Below are 12560 nucleotides of genomic sequence, written 5' to 3'. Positions count from 1 at the left end.
CTGACATTGAACACGAGACGCGGCCCACACTTTGAGAAACACTGCTCAGACTGTGGCTCGAGCTAAATAAAGACTTTGTTTGATTTGGCGTAGAGCAATAGACTTCACTGCGCATGCGCGGTCCTCTGTCCGGTTTGGGGAACACGTGCACGCGCCTGTGTTTGTTTGTGAAGTCACGCTCTGCGCACGCAGCCTGGAGCTGTCACGAGGCGGTGTCGTGGTGTTGTCACGTGCGTCCTGCATGGTGCTGCTGGGAGCGCGCGCGTGCACAGGGGCCACCTAAACCTCCGTGCACGTGCAGACACCGAGCACGTAAACGTGTCTGCACGTGACGTCATGACAGCAGTGACGTCACGTGTGTAATAACTGCTGTTATTACATGTAATAAGCTGTAATAACAGCAGAATGTGTCAGAGCATTTACTGGACAAACACATGTTGAGTCAATAATAGTTTTAACTTTATCTTCAGATAAATCACATACTTTAGCACTAATTACACTTTAAAACATCTATCTTTTGTTATAGAAAAGTAAACAAACTGACATTTCAATTTGTTTACTTTTAGGAAAATATATTATGGTCCAAATGAACTTATAAATATAAAGATAAAAAATATAATTATAAATATAAGGATAGATAATACAAATATAAAGATAAAGATAGATAATATAAAGATAGATAATTAAAGATAGATAATATAAATATAAAGATATATAATAACACACTGGAGAAACTGATGGAAAAGCCCTGAACAGAACTGGACCAAAAGCAGGAAACACTAAAATAACTTCTGTGATAAAAATAGAAAAGTCACATTTCTGACTTCACTTTCAAGTTGAGAAGTGTTTGTTTTTCGAGCGGGTCAGACCTGCACACTCATTCTGCTCGCCCACGTTCAGGCTCAACGCCCACGTTCAGGCTCAACGCCCACGTTCAGGCTCAACGCCCACGTTCAGGCTCAACGCCCACGTTCAGGCTCAACGCCCACGTTCAGGCTCAAGCCCACGTTCAGGCTCACGCCACGTCAGGCTCAAGCCCACGTTCAGGCTCAACGCCCACGTTCAGGCTCAAGCCCACGTTCAGGCTCAAGCCCACGTTCAGGCTCAACGCCCACGTTCAGGCTCAAGCCCACGCTCAGGCTCAACGCCCACGCTCAGGCTCAACGCCCACGCTCAGGCTCAACGCCCACGTTCAGGCTCAACGCCGCTGTAAGGAGTTTACGGGGAGGTCAAAGCTGAACGATGCAGATAAAGTCATGAGATCATGTGTGAAAAATGTGGAAACAAAAGGTCACAAAAGAAAAGTGTGAAAGTTAGAAACGATCCAAATGCAAATGAACCAGGAAATGCACTAAATGTACTTCAAAGTATTTACAGTATTATATATATTATCGGGTACATCAGAAAACGTGTTCAATGATGAAGCTGGCAACAGATGCAAATTATGATTTTAACTAAATTGAAATTTAATCAGTCCGTGCCTTTTAAATGTATTCATGTTTAAGTTTTGTCTTTTAAATCATTATTATTACTATTATTATTATTCAATTTAAAAAAGATCAAACATAGAACACTAAGATCCAAATAAAAGTTGAACTAAACACCAAAAGACACAATATTAACACATTTAAATGAAAATAAAAGTCCCACTCTGTCCAGTCATTTTAAGTAAGTCTGAATGTCATTTTTTCCATTTGTCTGATGTCTGTCCCTTCGTCAGCAGTGCGTGGGCCCCCGTGAAACACTGTGTATTTTAACAGACCAAAAAATAGTCCCAATGACCCAAAACTGCATTTGAGCTTCACACAAAGGTATAATGAAGAAATCGTCCAGTAGTTAATTAATTAATATTCATTATTATTATTATTATTATTATTATTATTATTATTAATAATAATAATAATCATAATCATCATAATAATAATAATCTGTTTGTCGGGTGTGGCTCGTGTGGAAAGAACTTTGGCCAAAACCGTCTTGATTTTTCCACATTTGGTGACATTCTGATGCTAATCCTACTTTCCTCTTTAAATCACATGATGTTCCACTTCTGCTCTAGAATTAAGAGTTCTTTATTCAGCAGAGACTTTAGAGATGTTAGAAATGTGTCAGGACCTGGAGAACGAGTTCCAACAGCAACAGTTTTAAAAGTAAAAGTTTGTTTTTGGGAAGTAAACTACAGTAAAATACAAGTCCTAAACAAGTCTTTACACCGCTGAATGCAGCTTTTTGCACAATTAAGGACCCAATCTTACTTGATCATAAAAGTCATAAAGCTCAAATCCAAGTCCAAGTCCCAAATTTAGAACTTTAAGATATTTAGAATTTAAAGTATATTTTTTTAACCCTGAAAATACGTTTTTGTTGAATTACAGTCAGTTCATAATTTTACAGATTGAGTTATACATTTTCACTGTGGATTTCTCAATTTAAAAATCAAGAAAAAAAGGCTTGAAAATACATGCACTGAATATTTAAAATATTATTTTTTTTCATTCCGAATTTATAAAACGGAAGGGGTTTAAAATTAGATTTGAGATTATTATTTACAAAAAAAATCCATTATTTGTTTTTTAAATTATTGAAAAAAATTAAAAATAAAAAACAGAATTTATAAAAGCAGGAAAAAAAAAATCAAACTAGTTTTTTGCAGGTTTAAAATTAGATTTGAGATTATTATTCAAATTCAAATGATCTTAAATTTGAGTCTATTTTGTCATGTCTCCAGTCTGGAGTCCAAACCTCTGTAAATGAACCGTTTCTGTCCGACACAAAAGCACTGATGAAAGAAGTCGTTTCACATCCCGGTTAAGTTTCCACACTCTTGTTTATTTAAATAACTCCATCTCATTTACAACTCACACACGTCTTTGTATAAAACTTTTACAAATGTCACTCAAAACACCCACGACACGCAACCGTTTCCCGGGCGATCCGCGAGTGCTACAGACAAGTGCGTCCAAACTAAATGAAAGAACTCAGAAACCACATCCTCCATTAGTGTCGCTCCCAAAATACTTTTTTCAGCAGTTTAAATATGACAAAACAACCAGTAAAAAGTGTCGCCTTCGCCATGAAATATCTGAACACGATGATGGTAAAACAAATAGTTTTTTATTCTAAATTAAATAGAAGTTTTATATTATGATAGAAAACTAAAGAGTCAAAGTAAATGATTCATTTATTGCATATTTGTAAGTTTCCTATTGCTGTAAGAAAGAGGAACCATTTATATGTGTGGTTTCCGGCCTAACCCTAACGCACGCCGAGGGGTCTGAATCTGAGACCTCAAACGCAGGCTGAGGGGTCTGACCCAGTGGTCCCGCCCCAGTGGTCCCGCCCTAGTGGTCCCGTCCCAGTGTAGTATTATGAAATTATTATGATTTTATTTATTTAAAAAACAATTATGTTTGGGTCACATCAGTTGCTCGCGTAGCAGAGTTCTGCCAGTAAAACCAAGCCAAATCGTTCCTAGGCAACCAGAAGAAGAACCAGGACCAGAACCAGCACCAGAACCAGGGACCAGAACCAGAAGAGAAGGTGAACAGACAAACTTCACTTGCCTCAGGGATTGAACCCACAACCTCTTCACTAAGAAGCATGTGTGCTACTCACTCAGACACTTTTAGCGGCGATCTTTGGTCTTTCCATTGCACCAGTTGAAAATCACACATTTTACGTTCTAGACCTGAGATAAGAACCACACAAACGAGAGAAAGGCCACGAGAAACAGCTTTAGGGTTCAACTTTGGCGTCATAATTAGTACAACAGGCGTTCTTCTCAGTCATCTTAAGGCACTCGGTCGACTCGACACGCTGGACGGTCAAAAATAATCTATAGACATTAATTAGAATCCATGTTGTGTCGATTGTGAAACGAGGAGAGGCACGTGGAAAGGGTTTGTCTTTTCTACGCCGGCTGCTGAGCGTTGTGGTTCATGTGCGGAGGATGACCCAGAAGACCGATGCGCTGCTTCTGCTTCCTCTGCTCCGTCATCTGCAGGAACACGCGACCGTCAGGTACTTTTGGCTTTAGGTACAAACGCAGAGAGAAACATCACCAACGGCAACAATCCTGCACTGACCAAAGAAACCAACTGACCATTACTAAGCACAACGGAACCACCATCGACCTGACTGTTCCTTGAGCTCGGTCAGTTGTCCAGGGCGTGGTTACCTGTTCCTTCAGCTCGGTCAGTTGTCCCGGGCGTGGTTACCTGTTCCTTCAGCTCGGTCAGTTGTCCCGGGCGTGGTTACCTGTTCCTTCAGCTCGGTCAGTTGTCCTGGGCGTGGTTACCTGTTCCTTCAGCTCGGTCAGTTGTCCTGGGCGTGGTTACCTGTTCCTTCAGCTCGGTCAGTTGTCCCGGGCGTGGTTACCTGTTCCTTCAGCTCGGTCAGTTGTCCCGGGCGTGGTTACCTGTTCCTTCAGCTCGGTCAGTTGTCCAGGGCGTGGTTACCTGTTCCTTCAGCTCGGTCAGTTGTCCCGGGCGTGGTTACCTGTTCCTTCAGCTCGGTCAGTTGTCCCGGGCGTGGTTACCTGTTCCTTCAGCTCGGTCAGTTGTCCCGGGCGTGGTTACCTGTTCCTTCAGCTCGGTCAGTTGTCCTGGGCGTGGTTACCTGTTCCTTCAGCTCGGTCAGTTGTCCTGGGCGTGGTTATCTGTTCCTTCAGCTCGGTCAGTTGTCCCGGGCGTGGTTACCTGTTCCTTCAGCTCGGTCAGTTGTCCCGGGCGTGGTTACCTGTTCCTTCAGCTCGGTCAGTTGTCCCGGGCGTGGTTACCTGTTCCTTCAGCTCGGTCAGTTGTCCCGGGCGTGGTTACCTGTTCCTTCAGCTCGGTCAGTTGTCCCGGGCGTGGTTACCTGTTCCTTCAGCTCGGTCAGTTGTCCCGGGCGTGGTTACCTGTTCCTTCAGCTCGGTCAGTTGTCCCGGGCGTGGTTACCTGTTCCTTCAGCTCGGTCAGTTGTCCCGGGCGTGGTTATCTGTTCCTTCAGCTCGGTCAGTTGTCCCGGGCGTGGTTACCTGTTCCTTCAGCTCGGTCAGTTGTCCTGGGCGTGGTTACCTGTTCCTTCAGCTCGGTCAGTTGTCCTGGGCGTGGTTACCTGTTCCTTCAGCTCGGTCAGTTGTCCCGGGCGTGGTTATCTGTTCCTTCAGCTCGGTCAGTTGTCCCGGCCGTGGTTACCTGTTCCTTCAGCTCGGTCAGTTGTCCCGACAGGTTGCACACCAGTCTCATGGTGGACTCCAGCTTCTCCTGAAGGTTCCTGATCTCGTTCTGTTCTCCTTCGGCGTCGCTGCTGACCAGAGACATCGCTCGCATCCGCGGAAACCAGTCCAGATTATGCTCCTGCACGAACACACAGTTTATACCATTTTATTCACTTGGTTTTCAGTATTTTACTTTACTTTATTATTATTATTACTATTATTATTATTATTATTATTACTCTTATTTTATTCATTTTTTGGAATTTTTTTCTTCTTTTAATAATTGCTTTGTCAATATTTCTTTTGACGTTGTCACATTTATTACTTATTTTATTATTATTTTCCCCTCTTATTTCATTTTTTTTCTTTTAATAATTATTTGTCATAATTTCTTTTGACATTGTCACATTTATTACTTATTTTAGGCATATTTGTTATTTTCAATTTTTTTAACCCATTTCATTCATTATTTTACAACAATTAAGTAGAGTTTTAGTTCATTTAAAAACAATTAGCTGATTTTCAATATTTTATTTCAATATCACTGTACTTGCTTGAGCGTGAGTTGTATTGTAATAAGTACTCCACCTTTTGTAATCTTTCATAAACACGTGTGATTCTTGTAAAAGTTAATCATTTGCTACAGTTGAACTCTTTCACAACGTTTCCACGGTAACAGTCGTTGTTTTTCTGATGCAATTCCGTGACTTCATCGTTGTTTTGACCAGTTACGGTTAAACGTCTCATGACTCGCGTTCCTCATCATTACATTTGGCCAGAACCGACCGGTATCATTTCAAAATCAACAATCCAAACCACGTCTTTAAAATAGGACCGCAGCAGCAGAACTAGAAGCCTCTCCAGCTCCTCTTCTAACACATCACTCGGTTCATTGTGCGACATCTCAGGCTGGAAATACTGAACGTTATCGACCAAAAAAAGGCTGAAATGTGGCGGCCGAAGACTTCTACACAAGAATATTAATCTATAAATACATTAATCCCACTGTCTTTGTTGTAAAAATGTCTTTATTGTGTTTTAGAGTATGTTCAGTCCAGATAATGATGATTAAAACACAATAAGATTCTTTTTTTTATAGTCGACTTTGGTTAGTGTGGTTTGGTCACAATTGGTTGATTAATCGTGGCAGCCCCAGAGACATCCCAACATTTGTGAATTTTCATAGTTTAAAATGAAGAGGCACTGGACTGAAATTGTAACAAACGTGGAAAAAAAACATTGAAAAAATGACATTCGGACTCAATTTAGAAATGGGCAAATTTGATAAACTTTGGATTAAATTGGACTTGACTCTTGGACTTGTTGTGCCTTAATTTTATATGTCAAATTGTACCATTATGATATATATATATATATATATATATATATATATATATATAAATATATATATATATATATTTTAATTTTATTTAATTAAAAAAAAAACATTTTACAATTATTTTTTGATGAATTGTATTTTTATTTATTCTATTTTATTAATTTTATATATTTTTTATTTTTATTTTATTTTATTAATTTTATTTATTTATTTTATTTTATTTATTTTTTTGGCCAGCTCTCTGAACCTGTTTCTTGTTTTTATTTGTATGCTTTATAAAAAAAAAAGTGGTTTCACGTCTTTGCAGATGTTTGACCCGGTTCATGTTTCATATCCACATGAAACTGAACCTGGCCCAAAGTCAGCTTCACTAAAGCTTCAGAAAGTGGTGCGATCACTGAACACCAAAGATGTGATCGTTGTCATGGCGTTCCATCGCTTCAACGGGAAGAAGACGTATTCCCTGGACGTGTTTGGTCGATGGTCTGACGTGTCGTAACAGCTCGATACTGTCTGATGATGAAACCGTAAAACGATTCTCGTCTTCATCCATCATTGTTGCACGTTGAGAGGACTTTAGAGTTTGTGGGGCCAAACCCGATCCAATAACGACGAGGTTCAACATTTGTGGAGTTTAAATCGCTCTTTCGAAGCGTGTGAATGGCGTGCTGGATGGCGCGCTGGATGGCGTGCTGGATGGCGTGCTGGATGGCGGAATGGCGTGCCGGGGCAGGTTCACCTGTCTTACTCATGGTATGAACGATGACCTCGGTTGACCCGGTTTCGTCTGAACAATGAAACGGCACGTGATCTTCCCGACAAACACGTTCATTCATTCCAGGATTTGCATTTAAAGATACACACACACACGCACACGCACACACAGTTACACACATTTACTTACACACACACACACACACGCACACACAGTTACACACAGTTACTTACACACACACACACACGCACACACACACACACACACGCACACACACACACACACACAGTTACACACAGTTACTTACACACACACACACACACGCACACACAGTTACACACAGTTACTTACACACACACACACACGCACACACACACACACACACGCACACACACACACACACACAGTTACACACAGTTACTTACACACACACACACACACGCACACACAGTTACACACAGTTACTTACACACACACACACACACGCACACACACACACACACACGCACACACACACACACACAGTTACTTACACACGCACACACACACACACACACACACACACAGTTACACACAGTTACTTACACACACACACACACACACACACGCACACACACACACACACACACAGTTACACACAGTTACTTACACACACACACACACACACACACACGCACACACACACACACACACACACACACAGTTACACACTGTTACTTACACACACACACACACACACACACACGCACACACACACACACACACAGTTACACACAGTTACTTACACACACACACACACACGCACACACAGTTACACACAGTTACTTACACACACACACACACACGCACACACACACACACACACGCACACACACACACACACAGTTACTTACACACGCACACACACACACACACACACACACAGTTACACACAGTTACTTACACACACACACACACACACACACGCACACACACACACACACACACAGTTACACACAGTTACTTACACACACACACACACACACGCACACACACACACACACACACAGTTACACACAGTTACTTACACACACACACACACACACGCACACACACACACACACACAGTTACACACAGTTACTTACACACACACACACACACACACACGCACACACACACACACACACACAGTTACACACAGTTGGATAATAGAGGAGAAAAAAACATATAAGTTGCACTGGAGTATGAAAGGCAGTTGCAAGTGTGAAAATAACAAATAATATCACATATAAGTCGCTCTGGAGTATAAGTATATAGTATAAATATAAGTATCTACCTGCGTTGCATCAATGAAATTTCCCCATGTGAGACAATAAAGGAATATCTTATCTTATAAGTCGCACTCTCAAACATGGACTTTTCAAGAACAAAAAGCTCAATTATCAAGTAAAAATGTAAAAAAAAAAACATTTCAGATTTTCACCATTTTAAACTTTAGTTGTAAATATTCTCTATCTAGAAGTCGTCAGTCACCACATTTCCTCCTTGATGTGGCCGATGGTGTGTTTAAAAAGTCTCACTTCCTGTATAGGAGGCGTGTTACCGGCTGCAGCCATGTGTTACCGGCTGCAGCCATGTGTTACCGGCTGCAGCGATGTGTTACCGGCTGCAGCCATGTGTTACCGGCTGCGGTGTCGTGTTACTGGCTGCGGCGATGTGTTACCGGCTGCGGTGTCGTGTTACCGGCTGCGGCGATGTGTTACCGGCTGCGGTGTCGTGTTACCGGCTGCGGCGATGTGTTACCGGCTGCGGCGATGTGTTACCGGCTGCGGTGTCGTGTTACCGGCTGCGGCGATGTGTTACCGGCTGCGGTGTCGTGTTACCGGCTGCGGCGATGTGTTACCGGCTGCGGTGTCGTGTTACCGGCTGCGGCGATGTGTTACCGGCTGCGGTGTCGTGTTACCGGCTGCGGCGATGTGTTACCGGCTGCGGTGTCGTGTTACCGGCTGCGGCGATGTGTTACCGGCTGCGGCGATGTGTTACCGGCTGCGGTGTCGTGTTACCGGCTGCGGCGATGTGTTACCGGCTGCGGTGTCGTGTTACCGGCTGCGGCGATGTGTTACCGGCTGCGGCGATGTGTTACCGGCTGCGGTGTCGTGTTGCCGGCTGCAGCGAGATGTGTTACCGGCTGCGGCGATGTGTTACCGGCTGCGGTGTCGTGTTACCGGCTGCGGCGCCGTAACGCGTGGCGACTCGGCGTGTCGGGAGCGCTCACCTTGATCATCTCGGCCACGTAGCTCTCGGGGCCGGTGTATTCGGTCGAGTCCTTCACTTTGACCAGGACGATGAAGAACAGGTAGTGCCACATGTTGTGCTCCTCTTTGATGTGCTCCTCAAAAGTCACCGTTTTGTTGTCGAACTTGTCTCGCTCCAGACCTGGAAAACAAAGAGCGGTTTGGAGCGATCAGAAACTCCAGTTTATATTGATCTATCTTCATCATGATCTGGAGCGAACAAGATCATGATCCAGAGCAAACGAGATCAGAGCAAACGAGATCATGATCCAGAGCAAACAAGATCATGATCCAGAGCAAACAAGATCATGATCCAGAGCAAACAAGATCATGATCCAGAGCGAACGAGATCATGATCCAGAGCGAACGAGATCATGATCCAGAGCGAACGAGATCATGATCCAGAGCGAACGAGATCATGATCCAGAGTAAACGAGATCATGATCCAGAGCAAACGAGATCATGATCCAGAGTAAACGAGATCATTATCTGGAGTAAACGAGATCATGATCCAGAGCGAACAAGATCATGATCCAGAGCGAACGAGATCATGATCCAGAGCGAACGAGATCATGATCCAGAGTAAACGAGATCATGATCCAGAGCGAACGAGATCATGATCCAGAGCGAACGAGATCATGATCCAGAGCGAACGAGATCATGATCCAGAGTAAACGAGATCATGATCCAGAGCGAACGAGATCATGATCCAGAGCGAACGAGATCATGATCCAGAGCGAACGAGATCATGATCCAGCGCGAACGAGATCATGATCCAGAGTAAACGAGATCATGATCCAGAGCGAAAGAGATCATGATCCAGAGCGAACGAGATCATGATCCAGAGTAAACGAGATCATGATCCAGAGCAAACGAGATCATTATCTGGAGTGAACGAGATCATGATCTGAATTGTTTTATTATAAGAAAACATTGTCTTTTAACATCTTATAACGGAACATTTTCAACGAGATGTTTTTTACCCGTCATTAACTAAAATCAGAGTTGTATTTTGAGTGATTCGTGCACCGTCTCCGCCAACGACCCTGCGCTTATTTGTAATTCTTTTAAAATGTAGACCACAAAACAAAACGCACAAGGTTCAAAACATCAAGTAGCAAATATTTAAAATGTAAAAAATAATAAATATATTAATAATAAAAATAATAAGAATCCGCAGCTACAGTGAGAATCAGAGCTGAAGATTAAACTAAACACTAAATCCATCCTAGTTTACAATGAACAAAATGTAAGATAACTATAGACGACAAAACACCAGACGAGAGAAACCGCGTGGCGTTTGTGGCGTTTGTGGCATTCGAGACCGAGGGACGAGGAGATGAAGGGGCCACTTAAGAGATCGCCGTGGTTAATCCGTGCGTGTCCTGTTGGCGCCGAAACCATGGCGACGGCCCCTCCACCTGCGTCCAGACCCCGTTCAGCGCCGTGAGTCAGAGCGGTGACATAACACCAGCTCCTGATGTTTGCCACGGAGCTCGAGAGAAACACATGTGCAGAGAGGGAGAACGGGGGCGGGGCCACACTCGCAGTGATGAGAACGGGGGGCGGGGCCACACTCGCAGTGATGAGAACGGGGGGCGGGGCCACACTCGCAGTGATGAGAACGGGGGGCGGGGCCACACTCGCAGTGATGAGAACGGGGGGCGGGGCCACACTCGCAGTATTCACGTTTCTCTTATTTCATCGGAAACGCGTCTTTGAACGTTAAACGAGATAAACTCTTGAGAATTCATCTTGTCGAACTCGCCGTTGAATCTGGCACAGGGCTGGACCAATCACAGCGCAGCACGTCGCGGTTTGGCCGCGAGCCGAAGGTGAAGTGACTGACCGAAACCGAACAAAACACGGCGACGCTGACGGACGGAAATATGGACCGTTTTGTTTGTGAACAGCGTGTTGAGGAAAGCGTTCGTGTCGACGGGGAAGAAATCAGTGCTTTTTTCGCAACAACAAAAGAAAATAAGGCCAGTTAATTTGTGTTTTTAATAATGAACAATGAGGAGAAACGGCTAAATCGCCACATCGAGGTCACTTCTGCTGAGAACCCTTTTTTAGACCTTAAAACTAGAGCTTATTTAGCCTTTTACAAGCTTTCACTAGCTTTTACTACAGTACAAACGCTGCACGTGCCTTAGCCAGAGTACACTGAAGTTGGCTAAAGTCAGTCCTGCGCTAAGGCCTTTAAATCTCCATGGTGACGAGCAGGTGGCACGCTCTTCACCGCCGTAAACGTTACACCTTAAGCTACTGCACTGACAACGTAACGAGCGAAGTGGGTAAATGTACGTCTGGTTCCGGTAAAAGGAAGTTAAGTTTTTCTGATTTCTGACGATGTCGTCGTTTGAACCGCCGCGGGGAAACGGGCGTCGGCAAGCGGGAGAAGAGGGCGTACGTGAGAGGACGGAGAGCGGCGAGGGGGAGGCGGCGAGCAGGAGGCGGCCGCGGCAGGAAGCGCCTCTGACTCAAGGTTCTGCAGAAACGACACCAGGAAAAAGAAGGAGAGACAATCATTTACTGGAGACGCTGGGAAACTCACCGAGTCAGCGCTCAAGGCGAGGCTAAAGCTGCACTGAGTCACTTTTCTGGAGGATTTCAACATGTAAAGCGCCACCTACAGGTCACACAACTCATTGAACCAGAATGCAGTTGAGATAAAAAAAATATTTTATCTTATCCCAGAGTAGCTAATTGTTTAGGTTCATAATTCCACTTCCTGTTTGTAATTGATGACATCACATTAAATTACTCAGCAAACACTGGAAAAAAACTTTCACGATTTTTTTATTTGACAAATACAAATATATGAGAGCGACTTTATTTTATTGAATTAATGTTCAAAGAGTCAAAAAAGTTGTTTCTTTTGTGAAGATTCGGCATAAACTTTGACTGGAATGAGTGTCCCTGGTGTGATGTCACTTCCTGTCATTTTCTACAGATTTTTCAACGTTTTCTCCACAAATACCTGCTCGATTGGTGTAAAACTATCATTTATATGTACGACAGGTACAAAC

At 43.6% G+C, this 12560-nt stretch overlaps 1 protein-coding gene across 1 annotated transcript in view; it reads right to left on the bottom strand.

Moving 5' to 3' along the window:
* Positions 1–2812: 2812 nt before the first annotated feature.
* Positions 2813–12560, bottom strand: part of itpr1a (inositol 1,4,5-trisphosphate receptor, type 1a) — a 201634-nt gene continuing 191886 nt past the window's right edge. The window contains exons 58-60 of the mRNA XM_072451506.1: positions 9510–9670; positions 5178–5339; positions 2813–3997 (exon numbers count right to left, since the gene is read on the bottom strand). Of these exons, the coding sequence (XP_072307607.1) occupies positions 3911–3997; positions 5178–5339; positions 9510–9670 (410 nt within the window). The 3' untranslated portion in view covers positions 2813–3910. The remainder of the gene's footprint in view (positions 3998–5177; positions 5340–9509; positions 9671–12560) is intronic.

The sequence above is a fragment of the Eucyclogobius newberryi genome, unplaced genomic scaffold (genome assembly GCF_026437365.1).
Source record: "Eucyclogobius newberryi isolate DKJ021-1_F unplaced genomic scaffold, fEucNew1.0.hap1 SCAF_19, whole genome shotgun sequence".
NCBI classification, from domain to species: Eukaryota; Metazoa; Chordata; class Actinopteri; order Gobiiformes; family Gobiidae; genus Eucyclogobius; species Eucyclogobius newberryi.
Note: the sequence above shows the minus strand (reverse complement) of the source record. Positions and strands in the feature narration are given on the sequence as shown.